The following is a 25801-nucleotide window of genomic DNA, read 5'->3' on the forward strand; positions in this document are numbered from 1 at the left end:
GATATAATACACTCACAGTAAAAGGTCTAGCCAAAGCCTGTACTAGTTCTTCCACAGCGGACATACGATCAGCGTCATCTTCTATTACTGGAGCTGGAGCACGTTGAGGCAGTGGGGCAGGCGCTGGCACAGCATCGCCAGATACTTCATCCCCAAATGCTTCTTCTAATGAAAGACGCTGGTGGTCTTCAGCCAGACTTAGATCTGATTCTTCAACAGATGAGTCGCTGTGAGGACATTTATTGAAATGTTAAATTCAATAAATATAAAACAAAATACATAAATCTCAACTTCTTCTGATTTATTTCAGGCAGCACAAATGAATTTATATTCAAGCATTTATTTGAAGTCCATAAACTATTTCATAAAATAATCTTTACCCTATATCATTATGATCTTGGTGTGTTCTGTCATCCTTCCTATCCAAAGCGCCATGTCTTTGCGGTGCTATACCAGCCAGCTGACAATGATCCAAGCACCCGTGACGACAAATTTCCACCTTACACCTAATGTGCACGCTCAGAGCGTCAGGAAACTTGAATGCGTGGAAGAACGCATAAGTTATAACTGTTGCACGCTCATCTACCGCTTTCGCTTTGAGGAATCTGGAATTTTAATAGCATGTATTGAGTTAATATTTATTTCATTTTATATTCTCGCATCGACTACATTTTATATAAATGACATAGTATCAAAATTAATAAACTTTAGAAATAATTAAAACCATTTTCAATTTAACAATCAATTTTATATAAATACTTTAAATGCACTCTTTCCTTTCTTATGTTTTTTGTCAGAAAATCATCAACTTTAGTCGTTCTTCAAGTTTTTAATATTAATTTGAGAGAACAAATGAGTGACACAAACCTAGATATCATTTTAGGTCGCAACACGCAGCCATATTCATCAGAAAGCTGAATTATATGACCGGAGCCATCGGACGCGGCACAAGACTTCACTCTCATGTCAAATTCACCTGAAAGATAAAATAATATTTTTTTCTAAAAACAATTACAACATTTCATTTATTTATACAAAAAAAAACTTTGAAGCTTTTTATTATTTCTTGATCTTTTCAGTGTTCTTTTTACACCTAAATTATTTTATTATTAAGGTACATGAATTGTGACCGATATATACGAAAACATACAAAAATAAATGAAAACTAAAATTCAATTTTATAAACTTTTTGCAACAATATTTAAATATGGAACATGTTTTATATGAGGAGAAAGAGATAAAGCCACATATTTTAAATTCAAGCACATAGCCAAACATCACATTTCTCGAAGAATTGCGATTTGCGGTAAAAACATTGTTTAGATTTGAGTCACGTATATCGTTACCACAACACAGCGTTAAACTTAATGGGTATAACGCAAAACGCTCACTAAAACAGCCTACTCAGTTGAGCGTTAAGTGAAATGTAATTAAAAGAAAATGCGCAAACCGCATCGTACCGTGAAGACGGAAATGCATAAACAAATAATAATCTATTAAACAAGACGGAATCGTTTTAACATTTACTTAAGATAAACTTGAAAATTTAATTTAATGTATAAATAAAACAGCAACGAATAGTTTTATTAACTTCAACTGTGGTATGACCAATTCAAACTCTAAAATTAGATTTAGTACCAGACATTAATGCTAACATTGTGTGAAAAGATCCCTGATGACTTAGGCTAGAATATGTCAACCTTAACCATATCTATATAACTCGGGCAAGCATGTGCATAATTTATTATAATTTAACATGTGCTGAGAGGAAACCATTAAAAGGAATCCGAAGTAAGATGAAATTCGATCACATGTATGCACTCTAGTTTCTAAGCAGTTTGAAGAGGAGGCAGACCCTTTGCCCAGTAGTGAGACATTGACTGGGTGTTACTTTAGTTCTATTGTTTGAACAATAATAACGATAAAAATTTCCTTGACCTTTAAACAAATTCTACAACCCTAACAAACTATTGATGCTATGTACAGTAACAGTAACAGCCTGTTAATGTTCCACTGCTGGTCTAAGGCTTCCTCTCCCTTTTGAGGAGAAGGTTGTGGAGCTTTTTCCACCACGCTGCTCCAATGCGGGTTGGTAGAATACACATGTGGCAGAATTTCAATGAAATTAGACACATGCAGGTTTCCTCACGATGTTTTCCTTCACCGTTAAGCACGAGATGAATTATATAGCATATTATAAAGCATGAATTATATAGAATTAAATAGCATCAATCAATTTGTGATTGATGCTATGATTAATTAATATTTATACAGTAGTTTTCTACACAGTATTTTTTTATAATTTGTGACAAATTGTGTATTTAGAAGAAAAAGAAAGTACTGCATATACTATATACAAAAATACATTGAGTTTCTAATGTTTTAATTTAAAATATATATATAAGCAATGTATTTTTGATAAAGTTATCCAATTTTAAGTCTCGCTATTACAGGAAACTAAATGTTCGAAATTTCACACTGGAAATACAAAATTAATCAATCGATAAATAGATTCCTCAAAGTAAGTAATTCTTAAATAAATAAGTTACATGTTTAAAAAAATACTTCAAATTTTATAAAAGGTATGAAATGTGCAGATATACTATATATAGCTATGGAAACTAAGTAACAATTTGTAATAAAAAACATCGTACCATGATAAATAAATAGGCGCCCACAATTAATCTTAATTCACCTTTATGGTACACGTATTTCTCACATACAGCTTGCTTTCGATCAATCGAATTGATCGTTTAATAATTTAATTGAAGTGTGGGAACAAATTTTTCTTTGTTACAGTTCTATGCCGATGTGTTCGTATCTAAATTTGTTAAGTTCATTAAACACTGTCAGAATTTAATTGATTGAAATAAGAATAATTATTTAAATGTTTGTTTCTTTTATACAGACATCTTCATTCATTATAAAGTGTAATGCTTCCAAGTTGAATAAAGTATTATGATTTTGAAATAAAAATATTTTTGACGCATATATTTTTGAACCAACCAATTATAATAATAATAAAAGGCACTATTTTTATAAATAAATATGTATGACATGAAACGATGAAAGTTTTGGAGAAGTAATTTTTTCAATATTCAAATTGACAATAAGATTATGGCTGAACTTTGTTCAAAATTTATTTACTAAGAATATTGTATATTTACTTTAGTGTAAATATACAATTTAGACAATGTAAAGCTATGTCATAGAGAAACGTTGATAAGTCACGAACGATATTTCAAAACGGCTATAATAGTCAGTATTTTGTTGCAGTGAAGGTATGATAAAAAAAAGTATAATACCTTATAATTAATACCTAATTTATATGGGTATATAATTAACTATCGTATATTAGAATACAACAGCCATAGTATAAAGTTTCATGAATATAAAACAGCATAAAAGTTAATGATAACAGCATTAAAATTTGAATTAAAAAATTAAACGAAAAATGAAAATTAATTTAGCGAAACCATAATTAGCAGTCCTCATCGAGCAACAATTAAATGATGCAAGTTAAGGCCATTCAACACATTAATTCTGTATATGGCTAATAAAACAATTGCCAACGCCCTATTAATTATGTCAGCCTCTTCATAAAACTTATTTCTTGTAAATATTGGATTAAAACTCGATTCTAGCTAGTTGCGATCCGCGTTTCCAGTCCTTCCACAGGCCTTAGGGTTGTCAAGCCACTTGGTACATTTCTATTAGTATTATACAATATAATGCATAAAACAAGATAACTTAAATTATGTAATATACAATTTTCATATTCTCGCATCGAACTGGACAAAATGGGGAAGACATATAGATATTTATTGTCCTAAAGCGAGAATTCAATAGAATCTGAAATTGCAACGACAATGTTGAGAAAGGTTACAACAGTCAGGAGAACAAGCTGAAATTCGTTTAAATAAATACTTATTAATTTGACATCGACCGTCGTTTAATTGATCAAAATATATTTTAATAAAACATAACTGAATTTTATATAAATAAAAATTCTGATTAACAAAAATATATATAACCTACGTGGAACGTAATCAAAAATTGCGAATAAAATAATCACTGTTATATAAGTGTTATGTACTTATCAGTTATTATTATCATATAATTTAAGCGCGAGCAACTTGAAATTAACTGACAGAAGTATACAATTTTTGCATTACAAAAACTTCACTCGAAAGTCAATTAATTACATAAACTTCAATAAAAGCTATTCTTTTTATTGCAAAGAAAAATCTTTCCCGTATCAAAATCATTAACCAATGTTCTATTAAAATATACACACTAAATAAAATAACGATTATCTCGGTGTTTGACAACCCTAGCTGAAGTCTCGACCCGTTAAGCAAACTCATTCGTACGTATTTGTCCAGTTTACTTTTTACCATTCTTTGTACCGTTAGCGTGTGTTTGCACACTATTATTACCCTGTTAGAGACAGTTTTACGAGGTGTCACTGACGATACTCGAGTTGACGATCGAGTGGTTTGCGTATCAAAATCTACATGTTTGGATCATATTATTTGCGAAATCGATCGCATTCCATTTTTAATTACCTTTGTAGTATTGTGTTTTAAGAAAACACATACATAATTATACACTATTTATTTTTCTTGAGCTGTTTTTTTGGTCCATTATTTTGTTTTTACATCGAAATATAATAAATAAGAATATCTGAAGCAATTTTATATTTTTATTGAACAGAAATAAATATTTTAAATTTATTAGATGACATGGCTTTAATGTTTTGTTATAAATTGCCAGTAATCAATGTTTCCCGAAACTAGGAAGGTGCCGTAGAAATCCTTTACCAAACATATTTATGTTATAAAGTTATGGTTATAAAGCTATTCAATAATATGATTAAAACAACGGTTTTTGCCACATTAATATCGGATTGTATTTTTTTTTTTTTTTTTATAGAATAGGAAGGCGGACGAGCATATGGACCACCTGATGGTAAGTGGTCACCAACGCTCTTAGACATTGGCATTGTAAGAAATGTCAACCATCGCTTACATATCCAATGCGCCACCAACCTTGGGAACTAAGATTTTATGTCCCTTGTGCCTGTAATTACACTGGCTCACTCACCCTTCAAACCGGAACACAACAATATCAAGTATTGCTGTTTTGCGGTAGAATAAGTATAAGTATAAGTATAATATAATATACGGTATAATATAATAATAATAAGTATGAGTATACTTGAAAAAGATTGAAAGCAAAATGCATGGAAACAAACTTAAATTACAAATTTAAAAGCTACCTACCGGTCAAATTTTATTAATAATAATATATGATTAATTTATATTATATTAATAACATATAATAATAAATATTAATGACAAAATTTTACTGGTAAGTTACACTATAAAGTGTAGATGAACTTGATAATAATTTGTCTTTTAATTATTCACACGAATTTATCATTTTCTATCCGCTACATGATTTCAAGCAGTTACATTTAATTTAATGTATAAAACTTGATACAAAACAATGTGAATTGAACTTTATTTCTTGAGTATTAAAAATCATAATTAATTAATATAAAAGAAAGAATAGATTATTCTCCGTTAGGCTATAAAAATTTTTTTTGAATGCTCATCAGTCATGGTGTTGTATAAAGCTTATTGAGATTTATTTTTTTACTTACATATTATTAACGTCTTTACTTCATCTATATAATATATACAGCTAAGGCAATATTATTATTACTGGTGGTAGGGCTTTGTGCAAGCTCGTCTGGGTAGGTACCACCCACTCATCAGATATTCTACCGCAAAACAGCAATACTTGATATTGTTGTGTTCCGGTTTGAAGGGTGAGTGAGCCAGTGTAATTACAGGCACAAGGGACATAAAATCTTAGTTCCCAAGGTTGGTGGCGCATTGGATATGTAAGCGATGGTTGACATTTCTTACAATGCCAATGTCTAAGAGCGTTGGTGACCACTTACCATCAGGTGGCCCGTCCGCCTTCCTATTCTATAAAAAAAAAAAAAAAATATACTGTCTGAATGAAACTATCACCGCACGGCCTAAACTAAAATAGATAGTGTTAAAATTTGGAGAAAACCTTCGTTTCGTAAGATATAAATTTGAACTGTTTTAATTTTTAATGCACACATTCAATCAACCAATTAAAAGTGTAATTCTTTTTAGCACACCAAGACAAAATATAATGTCTTCGATAATTCCTGAATTAGATCAAACTATACTAATGTTCGTGAGTATAGCTGAATTTATTCCGTTGTTGTTGAAATATTTCCAAAAAAAAAAGGGAGAAGAGGCTATTCACAGGCTGTTACTGTTTGAAGTTTTATAACATTTTGTTTTACAGTGATAAAATAATGAGGTACATTTGCTTCGCTTATTTAATCATTATTAACAACAATTTATATTTCGTATCACTCAAGTTATTTGCCATTTCATATTATTATAATATATAAAATAAGGTCGTTCAATAGCCGTCGTTATTTTAATGAAGGTGTAAATTAGACGTAGACTTTATCGTAAATATCTCAGTGCTAAAGACTAATAATTTAGATATTATAGCAATAATATTAATCTTATGGCTATCTTATACAGATGCAAAGTCGAGGTATTGGGATTAAATCCCTAGGATCCCATGCTACGAATATGAACCCTCATTAGAATTCCTTGAAATAAATTTATATCTCAATTTGCGAATGTAAATGAGACTGAATAGAATAGAAATAAATTGTCACTTGTTTGAATATTTTGTTATAATAAATACAGCGAATATTTTTATTATAACACTAACATTCGTGTATTAACAATTAATTTGACACATGTACACAGATGTGGTGCTGTAATCAATGTACACAGATATATATTTGACATAGCTATGTGTAGCTTAAGGAAAACAAGTTTTTAATTGGAGGTTCAGAATGGTTATCGAAACTTGATTGGTCAGTTTAATAAACGTATTCTTAAATTAGATCAATAAAATTTTAGAAATCTACAGTTTTTATATGACAAACTGCTTAGTTTTATATTATCTGTGCTATTGCAAAAAAGGCGTTTCAACGTTTTAAAAATATACATTAGCAATAGATCTATTTAATGCTCAGAATTATCTACTAATATTTTTAATGCGATTTTTATTTCTGTAGGCTCGTTACTTAATCACGGTCGATCGGATGTATTCTTATAACCTTTGGAATAGTTTATCGTGTCGTGGATGAGAGTGAAGGTTCCTCATATTTAATTATTTAGAGTATCCGTAACAGCCTGTGAATGTCCCACTGCTGGGCTAAAGGCCTCCTCTCCTCTTTTTTGAGGAGAAGGTTTGGAGCTTATTCCACCACGCTGCTCCAATGCGGGTTGGTAGAATTCACATGTGGCAGAATTTCAGTGAAATTAGACACATGCAGGTTTCCTCAAGATGTTTTCCTTCACCGTAAAGCACGAGATGAATTATAATCACAAATTAAGCACATGAAAATTCAGTGGTACTTGCCCGGGTTTGAACCCAAGATCATCAGTTAAGATTCACGCGTTCTTACCACAGGGCCATCTCGGCTACAGTATAACAGCCTGTAAATGTCCCACTGCTGGGCTAAGGCCTCTTCTCCCTTTTTTTTGAGGAGGGATTTGGAGCTTATTCCACCACGCTGCTCCAATGCGGGTTGGTGGAATACACATGTGGCAGAATTTCGATGAAATTAGACACATGCAGGTTTCCTCATGATGTTTTCCTTCACCGAAAAGCACGAGATGATTATAACTGAAATTAAGCACATGAAACTTCAGAGGTGCTTGCCCGGGTTTGAACCCACGTTCATTGTTTAAGATTCACGCGTTCTTACCACTGGACCATCTCGACTTAATTATTTACAAAAAACAATATTCAAATTTAAATAACGATGTTATAACGGCTAATTAGCGCAAATGATTGGGTAAGAGCTTTAAAGTCACATACATTATTTCATAAATTTTCATTGAATGCTCTTAAGTGCAAGCACACTCATATCAAAAAGGCACAATTTAATGCACCCATGAGATCTGTATAAGCTGCATCATTATTGGCAATGAAAGATTAACATCTCAGTCACTATCACTATCTTAATCTTCATGCAAATTCTAAGCAAAAACTAATTGCAATAAGCAAATACTAAGTATTTTATTCTTTTGTTGAAGTCTCATTACTCATACTTTCATTCTCATTCTCAACCAAAGCTTCAATCAATCTAAGAAAATTTTAGTGAAAGTGAACTAACAACAGCATTGGAGTTTTATTTATACCATTTTTTAAGTTTGATTTTTATATTTTATTTTTGTTATTTATTTCAACTTTTATTAATTTAGGTTGCATGTAATTCTAGCATTATAATTGTATTGTGTATTTTATAAGAGTAGTTTCATTCAATTGTATTATTGTTAATTCCTATAATGGTGTATCGTACTGTACTAGACTGCTGTTGTAGTTCAAAAAAGACCCATTCGTGAAGACCAATGGTTAGTTTTTGTGTTAACAGTAAAATAACAACGTAGTGTTGTGTTCTTAATTACGTATGTTCTCTTAAAAGCCATTATTTATTTAGGAATGGCTTGTTTAACGGGTTTACTTTCGATATGCATTGAAAATGTTTTAGGTTTATCAGAGGTTAGAGAAGGGCTTGCGTATCTTCTCCACTTCAATTATATATATACAGTGCACATTTGAATAACGTTCTTAAGACCATAGATATAAGAGTCGGAATCCTTAAGCAGACTCAACACCACGCTAGGGTCATGATATATGACTTTTAGATACGGTAATGGTAATAATGTATTATTTGTGACATTAACAATTAGACCTCTAAAATCGTTACGAATAAATAATATGGAAATCTTTATTCAAATATACTATTACCCAAAGTCATTTGATTTCGTTTTATTAATGCTTATCAACTGTATATTGTTAGATTTAGAAATTGTGTTCAATTTTTTTTAATATTATCGAATTATTAAATTATAAATGTCTTATGTTATACTATTTTTTCTTTTTTATTAACTTTTTGTGTGATATAATATTTTTTACCTTTAATTTATTTAAAATGTAACTAGAATTTTAGATATGTATGTATATATGTTTAGGTAGATATTAATTTTATTATAACATAAGTCAACGTAACATCTGTATAAGTCCTACTGCAACACAAAGTTCTCCCTCTTCTCTTGAAGATAATATGAGAAAAAGTAGTAAAAAACTCAACGGCGCTTGCCCATGTTTGAACCCGCAATCTCTTTAACTTAAGCAACGGCCATGTACAGAACTCGGCATAACAAAACCGATTACAAGCTTTTAATGGCGTCCATTAAGACGTTTAATCTGATTCCATCGCTAGATCATATTTATGGTTTTAAATTACTGTATTAACATACGAATTTATATACTTGCAAAGCTATGAATCAATACAATAATAAGAAGCAATTAGACCATACATACCTCGATAGTCGTTGATAGCAACCACCAGTGTGAGTGTTGAGCCCAGAGGAACGATGCCGGACACCGGCGGCGCCCACGGACCCTTACCAGCTTGGATTTCCATCCAGCAATCAACGTTGTCCCCTAGTTGATAATAATGAATCAAAATTTTAATCCATCTTACTTAGTTTTATTAGATAATGCAACAAGCAATCCCGACCTGACTTCGGATAAAATTAGGATCGACAAAAACGTTTTATTGAAAAACAACCATACAGAGAAATAATTATAATATTTTTTTTGTCAGAAATCTTTACCAAAGTTGACAGAACAACTTAGCAAAGTCTCATAACAATCGGATTAATGGTTTAAAAACCCATGGCGAACATACAAGGAAACCTACATTTTTATTAATTAGGAAGAAAGTACTGAATATATCCGTTAACAATAGGTTCACTTTTCCCTGACCTATAATCTGATAGGACGGCGAATTCGCGTACTTGCTGGAGTACCTGTGTGTACTTAGCACTATCAACTTCTTAGCTGCGGGTAGTATTTGAGAAATCATCGACAGTAAACGCATAAACATTTAAACTGACTGGTAAAAATTGGGAATCGAACCCTCGACCTCAAAATCTGCAGCCTAAACTAACAAGGCCAAGATAAAATTTCAGTCAGATTTATAATAACGGCATTCGTTTTACTTAAATAAACAAAATGAATATTTTTAATATTATAATTTCGTTTATGTGTATAATTTATTTAAGTAGTTTTTTAATAGTTGTAGGATCGTCTTTATGTATTTTTGATTAGCCTAAACTCTCATAGGTAGAGATTACTCACAGTCGCAGCCTCTCTTAATTTTTCTTTTGTACCAATTACAATATTATGGTCAGTAAAATTTTTAAATAAATAAAATAAGCATAATTTATGATTTAAGTAGATATCAAATTTGCTTTTAAGATTACATTTTTGTTTATCAAGATTGAATGGCGTACAATTTATTTTTACAAAAGTGTCATTTATGTAATTTAAAATATGATTGCTGTATAGTATGAATAAAATCGCTCATACTTATTTGAATTTCTATACAGGTTTTTAGTAAATATTTCTTGTATTCATTTTAAAATTAGTTATTTTCAATACAAATATTATATCTTTCGTTTATTTTTAATTATAATATTTCAATATATAATTACTAAATACAAATGTGATACTTAGTAAAATAATACACCTGCTGTGGTTTCCCATAATTGGAAAAGACATATCACTCTTAAGGTTTTTATTTCAAATTTGTAATATGTATTCTTCGGTAAAAAATGTCGATATAATTCAGCAAAAATTAAATTATATGTTCAATATATTTATTTTATAAACTAATTATTTAGGTTTTATAAACTCATGTTGCATTATAAGTTTATATATGTTTATATCTCATTTATAATCTGTTAAATATGTCTTACCTCTAAAATCTAATTGCACGACGTCCAAATCAGCAATAACCATGGGCGGTTTCGAAGCTGTTTTCTCGTAATCGTTAAACCATTCGCATCTCAGCCTTTTCGCTTCATCCCACACTTCAAGTAGGTCCTTATCGTATTGCACTACCACCGTGTTCTCATAGAACTGCCCGTGGAGATCTGTAAAAGGAAAACATATTACAGAATAAATAGAGAAAGGAAACACACACACACACATAATATACAGGACACACACACATTCTTCCCGACTGTACTGGCCGTCGTCGCGTTTGGACTCTACTACCACTTACCATCAGGTGGAGTAGAGTCATTTGCCATCCCGGGGCATATAAAAAAAAAAGGTACTTTTAAGTCAATTCTATTCTATTTTATTTTTTACTTTTAGTTGTAGATGTGTATTATTATTTTCATATTCACCTTCTTAAAGCGCTGCTCAAATGAGACAGTGCCAATAGAAACATAGTTTTCCACCTTAGTATGCTAGATTTTTTTTCTTGTAAATTAAGACCATCCTTAAAATATTATGGCCTATTCATTAAAAATAGCTTCATTTAAAAAATAAATAAACACAACAATTGACGAGACCCCTAATTTTATAATCTTATGCCACCTTTTCGGTTTTTATTATGAATTAGTTAGGTTTCTGACAATAGTTTTTGACGATTTAAATGCTTCATTGTAACACTTACTTCAATAAATTTTATTTTTGATCTAATCGCAAAGACCTTTATCACCTTTTTAAGTTAATTGTCTTGTTTAACGTGTTATAAATTAAATAATATTTAAAATAAGTAAATTCACACGAATATAATTATTTATTCTTTATCCTCAAAACTACGAAACAATAGTCTCAAATTAATTACATGTATTACATTTCGCTATAAAATATTATCCGTCAATATTAATTACATTAAACGGTAAATTTTATGTTACGTAATAAAAGCTTTTAAAACACTATCAAGGCTTACTAAAACATATTAACAGCCAATAAAATATTATATTAATCCTATACATCGGCTTGGAACATAAAACGTAAATACTTCCACAGATCATATGGCATGCGTTAAAGATGAAACAATATTTTAACTTTATCACCACTTACAGTGAAGGATTTCAAAGAAGGTTTAATTTTTAAATCCTTATTATTGCTAGCGCTATACGCGGATGAACTCACGCAAAAAGTGGAAGTCGTCCAAAGAACGCGGATCGAGCCAGAAGGCATGCCACTACTGAATACGCGCAAGCAATTCTGATCCTCAATAACCGCCAACTACAACACTTTTAGACTTATAATTCATTAGGAGCTCAATGTCGATGCTTGATGGTTAACCGTCACAAGTAAACTCTATGTCCGAAGACATAAAATTGAATTTACATTGTCGTCAATCGTTCAGATTCGCAAAATGTACTTAGAGTCGTAAATAGTTAGATATATCGGGAAGGAAATACGCATGAAGTTAGTGGATTCAGGATAGGCGTCTCCATGCCGGGCTGTTACGGGAATATGGGCCCTGCGTGCTATGCTATGCGGTGTGGCGGGTGGCGATTCTTAGAAACAATGCTCACACCGCATTCGAAGAAGGAGCGGGTCGCATGTCGCCGTTACTCCACACTAGCCATAGAGGACGCAACTAGGAATCGGTACGAGAAAAACTTTACTTTACTTTGTTAAAATGAGATCGACGTACCGTGGAACTTGATCAGGTGATTTATTGCAAAATGGTTACGAATGAGCAATAATAACTGTCACTGTAAACAATTAAATAATTTTATTAATGAGTATATACAATTAAGTTAATATATTATATGATTAATGATAAACTTCGAGTGAACCCTAAGTTATAACGTTGAATGTGAAAGTGTTAGGTTTTATACTAAGTCAAGATTATAAATAACATTCATAATAATATCGGAAGTTGTTTTTTTAATGATAAATATATTCACTAATAAAGACAGTATTTTAACGAATAAATTTATAAAAGAAGTAACGTTACTTTACGTTTACGTTTACGTTTTATCCGTGCAGTGACGGAGAAAGAATACATTTCACTGCCCCTCTCTTTCCCATGGGTGTCGTAAGAGGCGACTAAGGGATATCTGAGCGACCATCTGCTCACCTGGTGGTAGGATGCTAACATCCGCCTGGCTTGTTACCACCGTACGCATGGTGAAAAACTCGTGAAGAGCCCGAGCGAGTATTGCCGCGATGGGTGTTGGTCCGGTTGGAGACGGCTGTTGAACCAATGCCGGGGGAAACTGTATTGACCTGCCGGTCAGGGAGACCCGAAGAAACGGCTGTTCCGCTGGCCGCCCGTGGCATAGTACAGGGGCCCGAGCGTGCCTAACCAGCTCGTGAGGCTGCCCCACCAGGCCACGCATAATCTCGGGGTGGACCGTCGTGCCGGTTGGTGACCGGTAGGTGGGGTCCCGGCGGCCACTTCCGGGGGGGTTCGGGGGCCCTTCCGTCCGGCGGGTCAGTGTATTTTTCCTTTTGGCAACCACTTGGGGAAACACGCCTCCACACTTTGCCCATCCCTATCGTGGCAATACATCGCTCGCTTCACGTCTCTTTTCCATTTAATTTCTCCCAAATGGCGCAACAAAAAAGAAATAACGGTCGTACAGCGGTGCTCACCCCCACCATACCCACGCTGTTTGAGGTCGAGTTCTCTAACATCCGAGGACTCCACGCTAACCTCAACGCTGTCCACCACCATCTCGAGACAGCACGGCCAGCAATGTTGTTTCTCACGGAGACACAAATACTCCGTCCTGCCGATACCAGCTACCTTAATTATCCCGGCTACACGCTTGAAGAATCCTTCAAAGCGAAAGCCGGAGTATGCTTGTTCGTCAGGACGGATGTTTGCTGTCACCGACTGCGCTGCTTGGAGGACCCCTCCTTCTCCATGTTGGTGGTACGTGTGGACCTGGTTCGTCAGAGCCGAGTCTACGTGTGCCTCTACAGATCCCACAATGGTGACTTGGAGACAAGCCGACTATTTGACCATCTTAGTCGGGTGGCAGATGCTGCGCAAGAGCAATTTCCTAACGCGGAATTGGTGTTTTTGGGGGACTTTAATGCTCACCACGAATCCTGGTTGAAATCCCTCAAAACTGACCATGCTGGAAGGACTGCTCATGCTTTTGCTCTCACACATGACTTGACCCAACTGGTTGATCAGCCCACCAGGATCCCAGACATTGATGGGCAAGCACCTTCTCTACTGGACCTTCTGCTGACTTCTCACCCGGTGGAATATCAGGTTGTGGTTCAGGCTCCTCTTGGCTCTTCGGATCACAGCCTTATTTCTACCAGAGTGCCACAGGCCAAGCTGCCGCCACTAGCGGTATGCAAACGTCGCGTTTGGCACTATAAGTCGGCGGATTGGGTCGGTATGCGCGATTACTATGCGTCGGTCCCTTGGAAGGAACGTTGCTTCAGTGGGAATGACCCGACAGCTAGTGCCGCTGCTGTTGCTGGCGAGATCATGCTGGGAATGGAATACTACATTCCTAGCTCAGATCTCGTCAGTAGGAGTACGCGTAACCGTTGGTTCACTCGTGAATGTGCCGATGCTGTATCAGCTAAGCATATCGCAAGTGGATCAACGGCTGCATTAGCGGGGCATCTAACATTGACTCACTGAAAGCAAACTATAATAAAAATTCCAAGTCCTGTAGAAAGGCATACACGAGAGCGGATGCACAGCGCATTGTACAGATTGGTCATGACCTTGTTTCGCATCCTAGGGGCTCCCGTAGCTTCTGGCGTCTGACCAAGTCTGTGCAAAACAATTTCTGCCAACCTTCGCTGCCACCGCTCAGAAATCCGGACGGATCGCTAGCTCACAGTCCGCAAGAGCAAGCTGATCTCCTGGCTAAACTCTTTGCCGACAATTCCGTCATCGATGATTGTAGTGCACTGCCACCTACAATACCTGCATGTGGCCATACGATGCCTGACATTAAAATCAGGCAACGTGATGTGCGTGCGGAGCTGCAATCACTTGATGTACGGAAAGCTAGCGGTCCCGATGGAATACCAGCCATAGTGCTGAAGAAGTGCGCAGCGGAGCTGTCTCCTGTGTTAACGCGCCTGTTCCAACTTTCTCTCTCTTCGGGAAGTGTGCCGGAAGCTTGGAGAAGAGCTAATGTGCAAGCGGTTCCCAAAAAAGGGGATCGGTCTGACCCGGCAAATTATCGGCCAATAGCTATCACCTCAGTACTTTGTAAGGTGATGGAACGGATTTTAAACAACCAACTGATCCATTACCTAGAAGATCACTCTTTAATTAATGATCGTCAATACGGGTTTCGACCAAAACGGTCCACAGGTGATCTTCTAGCGTACGTAACGCACCTCTGGGGTGAAGCTATCGACAAGCATGGAGAATCGTTGGCTGTCAGCCTCGATATCTCCAAGGCTTTCGACAGGGTCTGGCACAGAAGTCTTCTCTCCAAGCTGCCGGCATATGGTCTGCCTGCTCAGCTATGCACCTGGATTGCCAGCTTCCTACACAAGCGTAGCTTTCGTGTTTTAGTTGATGGTTGCGCTTCACAATTCTATGTAGTGAATGCTGGGGTCCCCCAGGAATCTGTGCTATCTCCCACACTCTTTCTTTTGCATATCAATGATATGCTCTCTCTTGGGAACATACATTGCTATGCAGACGATAGTACAGTGCATGGTGGATACCACGGACGCGCAGTGGCTGGGCGAGCGGAAATTGAGGAGAGGCGGAAGAATCTTGTCATTGAACTCGATAGGACGTTAGAGCTCATCGCCAAATGGGGCTCTGATAGTCTTGTTGAGTTTAATGCCAAGAAAACACAGGTATGCGCTCTCACGGCGAAAAAGTCAACATTTTCCCCTCTTCCCTCCCTCTGTGGTACTCCGCTGTTGATGCAAAGCAAAATCGCCATGCTGGGGATTGACGTTCGCTGCGACCTTAGTCCAAGGGATTACATCGAGGCTGTTATAAAAACAGCTTCACGGAAACTCGGAGTTCTGAACAAGGTGCGGCGCTTTTTCACGCCACAACAACTGTGCCTGCTGTACAAAACACAGGTACGGTCTTGCGTGGAATATTGCTCGCACCTTTGGGATGGCTCCGCTAAGTACCTACTTGAGGCCTTGGACCGGTTGCAGCGTCGTGCCGTACGCATTATTGGCGACGTAAAGGTCACAAACACCCTTGAACCTTTACAATTGCGTCGTGAGATAGCAGCACTGAGCGCTTTCTATCGACTGTATCACGGCGAGTGCTCTGAGGAATTATTCTCTCTAATTCTTGCTTCCCCCTTCCTTCTTAAGTCCACGCGAGCTGGTTCTCGATGTCACCGCCTAACTGTGACATCAATTCCATCGCGAACAAAGAAATTTGGCAACTCCTTTCTTTGTCGCACTTCCAAAAAATGGAATTCCTTACCAGCTCACGTGTTCCCCTCCTCTTACAACCCGGGTTCCTTCAAACGAGGCGTGAAGAGGCATCTTGCGGGCCGGCAAGGCGAAGGCGGCTAGTGCAGAACGTTTTTCCCGTCTGTACTGGCCGTCGTCGCGTTTGGACTCCACTACCACTTACCAACAGGTGGAGTAGAGTCATTTGCCCTCCCGGCGAATATAAAAAAAAAAAAAAAATATGATATACTAGCATTATAGTATACATTATATAAATAAACGAATGCTGAAAATATGCGATACCTACTCGTTAAATTTGAAAACACATGGTATTGATAAAATAAAATAAAAAAAACCTTTTACTAGACTTTAAACATAAAATAAATATAAAATTTTAAAGCGTTCTACGATATTTAAAAACATAATTAATTTAAAAAAAAACGATTAATTTCAGTTGTAATTGTTTTATTATTCATTCTTATTTATATTTTATCTGTTATATTTAAAAAAATAATGATCAATGATTTTATCTAAATGTATTACACGTTTTAATGAATAATATATGATCGGGGTATTTGTTACGGGCGAGTTAGAGTTCAACTCAACAAGTCATCCATCGTAAGCGAGTTGCTAAAGGAAGAGTCTGACATATTGCCGGCATATTTATTATCAAGTAGTTTGCTACTCTGAAGCTTATATTTAAGCGACTAGCTAACTCCCCTGACTTCACTAATAGTTAAGATTTTATTTACTATAAGCGCATGTATGGTATAATGTTACAAGAATAGATAAAAAAAATTGAATGGATTGTTTGAGTTATTAAAGAAATATTGTGCTAAGGATTTTACTAGAATAAGAAATCAATTTAATACATTTCATTAACTCTTATTAAAAAAAATACTTACGGAAATTATTTTCGGATATATATTAAAATACTAGAATTCGCACACGGCTTCACCCGCGTGTTAGCGGGAAAGGTATTGGGTAAAAAATAGCCTATATCCGTTTTGGGGACAAGCTTGGTTCATACCAAATGTTATCGAATTCTGTTCTGTTATCTAGCCTTGAAAGTCTTACATACAGACAGAGTTACTTCCGCTTTTATAATATATAGTAGAAATATTACGTAAATATACGACGTATTTTAAAAAAACCTTAAATGTAACCTTTAATCTATCGAACGTTCTGAACATTTTTTTAAACGGAATATTTAATAACAGCAAAACGCAGATAATAAAAACAATATATCACATTAGTAGGAAACTAAATTTTGCAATAGCAAAATATTTGAAGTATCTAACTGCCTTCCTTCTCTAATTTACGTCGACTATGTTTAAGAACGTTTTAATTTAATTATTGATTAGACTAAATAATATTAAGATTAAAAATTAATTTAATTATTAAAAATATATGTATCTTGTTTATATTTGCAATGATTCAGTTATTTATGATATAATTATAAATACTTTTATAAATAAAAATAAAAATAATTATAATTAATATTATCACGCACACTTAATTTCAAATCAACACAATAAAACATACGTTGAACCCAACAACGGAAATGGCGTTAGGGAATGCGGTCTTGCTTGCGACTTCTATTCATTTGTCTCATAAATTATACAGACAGCTTGTATTCTTACACACCGCATAAAGTAACATACTATGAATGTTCTACTGTAGGGCAAAAGTCTAAGCTAATTATTCTACGCTGTAATCCGGGCAACAAAGATGCGGATTCTTCTGTGTAGCTAATGAATATTGAGTATTAACACAAATTAAGTGATGATATCCTAACCAATTTCGACTGTGGTGGCCAGTCTCAAGAGAGATTAGCCAACTGCGCAATACATGTTATAGTGTACAAGTGTTTGCGCAAGCATTATGTACGTTTTGTTGACATATTAAAATTTGAGGTTAATTTTTATTAATTAAAATATATTTTAAAAAAATCCAGCAAGCCTAAAAACGATTTATACGGCTGTTTGATTGGGCAATGTTATTATACTAAAAATACTAAATGCACTCTCTATTCCCTCACTCTTATAATCCGATGGATTATATGCGGCAATCCGATACGACGGAAACATCTCAGGCGCAGGACCAACAACTTTACATGATTTCCAAAGCTCGGGAGTGCACACACTACCAACTTCTAGACTCCGTGCTGCTACTGAGAATTTTCGGCAGAAAAACCTAATAACTTTATTATATCTAGCCACTAGACCAACGAAGTAATCGCAGTTAAATTTGTCGTAGAAGTCACTGAAGTAATCTAGTGGAACATTTTTTTTCAGCCTTTACCGTCCACTGCTGGACGAAAGTCTCCCCCAACATAAGTGCAACATTAATTCTTAATAATATAATATATATAAAAGTTTCTGTTTGTTTTACATCACATTCAATAATTTTAAAAGCGGTTTTAAATTAAATTATATGTATTAATATGATAAAACCTCTATATTATAAAATATCTCATTATAATATAGCTGAGAGTTGAGATGAGACAACAGTCTTAGAAAATATATATATTTTCCACCCATGGTACCTTTATTAAAGTAATTTGGGCGGATAACAATGAAAAATAAAAATTATACCCAAACAATTTTGGCAACAATGCTCTTACCATAACGACTATATTTGCTTGAATCATTTCATGATTTATAAGCAGCAATCTGATGTACATATGATTACTGGTTAGTGTGGTGATTTGTCACTACGCCGACGGAAAAAAATATTTGTTAATTTGGATTTACGTCGTAATACATCTTAGTCACAACAAATTGAGATATCTATTACATGTGCATCTGTAATGTTCTTATTTTGAATTATTAATAATGAAGTGTGAAAAATTCTCGCAGCTCTTTAAAATCTTTTAATCCCAAAAGGAAATTGATGAATATTAATATTACCTGCGATTCATGTCAACATTTTCAAAGTGAAGTATTTCCCGTATTTTTTTATTTTTTTACTATAATAATATTGCCCAATCAAACAGCCGTATAAATCGAATTTAGTCTTGCTGATATATTTTTTATATATTGTAATTAATTAAAAGTAACTTCAAATTTCAATATGTCAACAAAACGGTCTTAAAGAAAATATAAGATCATATAAAACTAAGGAAGGTCAATCGATTCATCTGTCAAATTACATTTAGATGAAATCTAAATACGGGAAATCACCAAGTCGAATTTGCAATGCGCATGAATATACAACTTACTAGTTTCCGCACGCTGATTCGTCCGCGAGTGAGGGGAGGGGGGAATTAGATACCCTATATTCTGTATTCCTGACAACGAGTATGCAAAATTTCATGATGAACGGTTGAGTAGTTAAGACGTGAAAGCGTAACCAACAAACAAACACACTTTCGCATTTATAATATTGGTTAATGAATGAATGAACTCTTTTAGTTTTAAAAACAATAGTTAAGGAAAAATGTATGTAGAAGTTTATGTAGAATTGTGTGCTCCAGATTTCTTATCGTTAACTTTTTACAGCTAAAAAAATAATTTATTGTTTCTTAAAACTTTCCCAAAGTTTGTTTTTTTCCGTTGATGAATAATTTTAAGATTCCCCGAACTAAGATATATCAATAACATTTTAGATTTAGTTCAGCTACTTATCTACAAAAGATAATTTGTGGTAGAATTTTTAGTGATTTGTTTTTAAAAATAAATACAAAATTATTGTATATCTATTATGCTGATGTTTGTAAAATAAATGCCCGGAATGTTTATTATAATGTCAGTTTTTTGTTAATTTATTACGAATTTATTTTACAGCCTCAAAAAATTTTATATGGCTGCCAAAGATCAAACAGTTTAACAAATCATAATTTCTCAAAAAATTAACATAATAGATTAATACCATATATAAAAAAATATAAATATTATAAAAACAAGTTGGAAACATAACAACGGGACCGTCGAGCGCTTAAATGTGTCGGCAAACTTTTCGTGAATGATCGTGACAAGGCTTAATGTTGTCATAAAACAATAACTGTAAAGCAATAAATATAATCACTTAAATAATAATCAGTAAATAAAAAGTCACGTTAATTTTCGTCAAAAAATATTTATAAAATTATGCTAATAATATTATGCGAATGTCCCACAGCTTGACGTATAAAAACGTCATCCCACGATGCCGCTCTATAGTGGGTTGGTAGGTATGCTACGCGTTGGAATTCCATGTCGAGCCAATAAAAGTTATTGGGATTTTCTGTCGAAATTTCTCAGTAGCAGTCGGATTATGAGAGTGAAGGAATTGAGATCTTCGTTTGCGCATACACTTGTGCGCTAGAATATGTCCTGCGCTGTTAGGTAATCTCTCTCAAGATTGGTCGCCGTGGCCGAAATGATTTCTTATATTGACAAATTCATCAAATTTATGAATCTTATAAAAAAAAAGATTGTAAAAAAAACCTTTACACATTACTTTCTTACATTATTTATTAATCACGTACAAAAAAGAAGATGCTATTCATGACGCGATTCAAAAATTAGCCCCATTCAAGCGTGGTACTCCCGCTGTGCGATGACAAATTAGTACATTTATATGAAATACCTTTTAATAAACGGGAGAATTAATGTTAGACAGTTGGAATTTACTCATAAACATTATGTTTATAAGATTATATAAATAATATTTCTTATATTATTCAATTCCAAATTCAATTTATTATTCAGCGTCCTAAATACTAACTCTTGAACGGAGATTTTTCTATAACTCACATATCATTTCTATAAAGTTTAATTTTTTTCATTGTAAGTATATTCCTTAAATTATAGGTAAATAAATATTTATTATATCAGCGTGTTCGTCATTTTATTAAATCAATGACGTTTTTAATATAAAAATAATGATGTATTTTTTAAATTTCGAAATTCGATAATTGAAATACCCATAACGTTTCAAATAAAGCTCAATATAAGCATTTGTAAGTAAACAATCTTTTGACTTTAAATTATGTTTATAGAAAACAAACTGATATTGATACTAAGGAAAATGAGCTTCTCGAGTCATTTTACTATTCAATGAGCGTAAAGTTGTAGTCGTTTATATATTTACCATCACTTTGGTAGTTAAGACCTAGTGGTTAGAACGCGTGAATCTTAACCGATGATCGTGGGTTCCAACCCGGGCCTTTCATGTACTTAATTTGTTTTTAATCTCTCTCTTCCATCTCGTGCTTGACGGTGAAGAAAAACATTATGAGGAAATCTGCATGTGTCTAATTTTATTGAAATTCTACTACATGTGTAGTCTACCAACCCTCATTGGAGCAGCATGGTGGGATAAGCTCCAAACCTTCTCCTCAAAAGGGAGAGGAGGCCTTATCCCAGCAGTGGGACATTAACTGGACATCATCGAAGATTTTGTTCTGTTTGTTAATAAGTATTTATGATTTAATATACACAGAGACAATACCACACCTTTAGAATTAAACAAACAAAACTTTATTGTGTGATAAGCACTGCTTGCTTGCAAATTCGCTGCTATATCGTATATAAACATATGGTGAGGAGATTTTTGGATCTTATTCCAACACGCTACTCCAATGCGGATTGGTGGATAACGTTTGTCAGAATTTCTGTGAAATCAGACACATGCATGTTTCTTTACGATGTTTTTCTTCACCGCTGAACACGAGATAAATTTGAAACTAAAATGATGCACATGAAAATTGATACCTTGAACATTGGTTAGGATTAACGCGTTTTAACCATTGGACCACCGGGACTCTACAAACATACATACATCACATATGACACGTCTATTAAAGTATATAGCAGAATAACTTACCAGGTTTTGTACCGCATTTTGCGTACGCAATCCGGAATGAAAAGTATGTTTGTCCAGTAGATGGCGGCACGTACACGCACCTAGGATCGCCATGTTGACCTGTAACAACAAAAAAAAAATATATTCCCACGAAGTCGAAGAATTTAATACCGCCATTTCACTTCAGTCCTCATGATATTTTCCACTCATCATAGAACACGAATCACGTACCTAGCTAATAACTTCTAATAGGTTAAATATATGTACAATAAAAATAGAAAACTACAGCAAAATTACTATGTGGTCCATTAGATGCGAGTGTGGCCGCACCTTTACAAATAATTACGTGCGAAGTCGCTTTTGTTTCGCTTCATCGGCTTTGTGTGCTCAATCCTTTAACGCATTATTTCGCTAGAAACGTATATACTTACATGATTTTGTAGCTTTAGTGATCATATAATATTTATTGAATATACCTCCACAAAATTGGACAGACAAAGTACTTACTTTTTTAATAATTTTATTAAAATACAATTATATAATTAATTATACAACGATTGTATGTGTATGTATTTTAAATTGAAAAAACCACAAAAGTTGACCTCAGTCTATTAACAAATGAAATATACATATTATAATTAACAAATGTATTCAATGAAATCTTCAATATTACATAAAATATATAAAGCTGAAGAAGACGTCTTTTTTATTTATTTTTTATTTAAACGCTCAGATTACGCTAATCTCAGATTCTACCAAACTGATATGAAAATATATTTCGGGTTGTAGCCCATTTATTGCGAAAAATTAAAGACTATTTAACGTCACACTATGTACCTCGTTTACAAGCCTTCTATGTTAATAGGTAGTTATACTGAAGCGAAAAAACGACGCAAATATTCGTATCTCATTCCAAGTTATATATTTCATTTGCAGTTGAAACACTTGCAACTTAGAATAACAGTTCAAAAACTTATTTAGTACATACTAGATCCTGTATTGTTGCTAATGGTGACAGAAAGGCTGTTAATTTTTTATTCCAGGGAATCGAAATTGCAATTGAAAGCGGACTAGCTACTAGCATTATTGCCACTACAATCTTTACGTTAACTATGTTTAATATTGATTTGTAGATATTTATTTAAATATATATTTCTATTTATTTCATTGTTCAATTACAAAAAAACGAATTCATATTGTCGAACTGGTATGAAAAAGGAGTTAGGGAAATATCAAGCTGGTCATCATGTATTTATAACTTTTAACGTTATGTTAAGTATTAAATATAGTTTTATTATTAAAGTAAGATAAATATCAAAATCGCTTCGTTTCTTCGAAAGTTTTCAGCTATTAGTTTTTATACTATTTTTATATAATAATCTTAAAAAACGTAAAGCGTATCGAATCGAAGTAAATGGATATAAATAAAAACAATCCGATTTGTTGATCCATATACAAATGAAAGTGATAGTTCAAAGATGGAAAACACGGTGAAGTGTGCTGGCTCGTCGAATGTCAATCTTTTCATCAACGTTTAGAAATCCCAAACTAATATTTCTATCTTTCGGAAACTTTTATATTAAAGATGTAGAAAATAAAAATAGCTTATTTAATAAAAGACAGAATTAGATACTATATTATATTTCTTATAGTAGAGTTATAAGGCTTGTCAAATGCCTCCTCTTCCTCTCTCCTCGTAAGGAGAAGGTTCAGTTAAATTAAGCACGCGATGATTTAGTAGAGCTCGTCCGGATTTGAACTCGCTAGCTTCGGTTAGTACAAACGGGGCCAATTCAAATGTTATAGGCGTAATTAAACGTTTTCTTACAAAATGTTTTATAGATTAATTAATAGGAAACAGTAAGAGTTTCAATTAATTAGTACAGTTGGATTTACCGGTCCCTTATGATTTTTAATTTCTTATTAACGCCCCACTTAGCTCGTTATATTCGCTCATTAATTACAACGTAATTACGCTGCAATAAAACTGACCACACAAGGTATATTTCGTCTCAAGACAAAATTGTTCAAAGCGTCCGTAATCGCATGTAAAAGTAACATAATTTATGAAAAAAAAAACATTTAATATAAAAAGTACAAAAAAAAAACACCTCGAAAAGATTTATCGATTTAGAAAAAAGGGCTCGTTGTTTAAATTTAAAATTGCGTGTAAAAATCCATAAAAAAAACAGTCGTCGATTTTCTGGCTGTTCGAAATTCAAATATTTCCATTATCATTTAAAACGTCTTAAAGGAAAAAAAAAACTTTCACATACAAGAGTCCCGTTAAATAGGCAATAAAATTACATATAATCTATTCGGATCTAAACTCAAGCAAACAGTATGAACAGTCAGTGTGACCAAAACGTGGCCCATTTCAAGAGTCAACTAGGGCAGTATATTAATGAATCAGTTTTCCGTCATAATTGTGAGCGAAACTGCAATTAGAGGCAACAATTAGAGGCGCTCTGATTACGTGTGTGACGGCTCAGGTGTGATTGTGAAGCGTATTGAATTTCTTTACATACTTTTTAAATTATAACTGAGATTTAACACACATAATACATACTACAATTTACATTAATCAACATTTGAAGTTACAAATTGGGGATAAGATTGCCTAAATATTGGAAATTTAGCTAGTGAAGACAATATCTATATACCGTTTCTGAAATAAACGGTATCATTCATATCTACTTCAGTATATTCCACTTCTTAAAACATAATCCTATTTAAAAGATGAGAAAATAATGAAATTCAATGAAATTATTATATTTGTTAAACATAACCTCAAAGCTAGTTTACTTAGTTAAATAATAACTATCAATAAGCTTACCTTTTGAAGAAACTATGCCTTCGAAAGGATGCGAGAAGGTTAGATGCACATCCATGTGGTCCTTCCCACACATGACCTCCAACGATTGTATGACTGGCATTCCTTCTGGTCGCTCCATTGGCCACAGCTCGCCCGCTTTCACCCTCGTCTGCAAACGAGATTCTTTATCAAAAAAGGCTCGAACTAATCTTAAATATTTTAATTAAAAAATATAATTTATAAATACCAAAACTCATCCCACAATAATGCGTACGAATAATATAATCAGATGAGAACATTTTTTTTAAATCAACTTCTTTAATCTTTATTAATTTAAAAAATGTATCTATATTAAAGTTTACCTCATATAGGTTATTAAATTTCGCATCGCTAGATGACTTATTATATTGTTAGATAATTAATTGATTTCGTCTATTGTCGAATAGTCGCTCTATTGTAAAAAAATGTTGTGTTTAGTCTGGGAAGCCTTAACGCAAAAAATATTGGGACTTATACTGTTATCATTGAACATAATTGAAATATAATTTATCATAACAATTAACGCTGCAAATAATTTACAAGTGCAAATGCTGCAAATAATTTTCGGGTATTTAAATATTAAAAAAAAAATGGAAACGTTGGAATTTATAAACATTACCGCAAAGATAATTACATCACATCACTATTTATTTACGTCTAATTAAGCAAAAATGTTAACATAAGGTTTCCGATTAATTTAAATGGACCCCATCTCTTATCAGTTGATCTTTGTCTGAACGAAAGCGATTTGATTAATCGCAAGCGCACGTTCCAGGAAAAACGCGGGCGCATTTCGTTCCCACGCGCCGCTGGTGCAAAAGCAAGCGA

General features: G+C 33.7%; 1 protein-coding gene across 1 annotated transcript in view; it reads right to left on the bottom strand.

Moving 5' to 3' along the window:
- The window catches only part of LOC126772809 (cuticlin-1), an 89544-nt gene that overhangs the window by 1842 nt on the left and 61901 nt on the right, over nt 1–25801 (bottom strand). Inside the window, exons 4-10 of the mRNA XM_050493398.1 lie at nt 24956–25103; nt 22141–22239; nt 10911–11087; nt 9469–9591; nt 868–976; nt 381–605; nt 17–227 (exon numbers count right to left, since the gene is read on the bottom strand). Of these exons, the coding sequence (XP_050349355.1) occupies nt 17–227; nt 381–605; nt 868–976; nt 9469–9591; nt 10911–11087; nt 22141–22239; nt 24956–25103 (1092 nt within the window). The remainder of the gene's footprint in view (nt 1–16; nt 228–380; nt 606–867; nt 977–9468; nt 9592–10910; nt 11088–22140; nt 22240–24955; nt 25104–25801) is intronic.

Source organism: Nymphalis io, chromosome 13 (genome assembly GCF_905147045.1).
Source record: "Nymphalis io chromosome 13, ilAglIoxx1.1, whole genome shotgun sequence".
Lineage (NCBI taxonomy): Eukaryota > Metazoa > Arthropoda > Insecta > Lepidoptera > Nymphalidae > Nymphalis > Nymphalis io.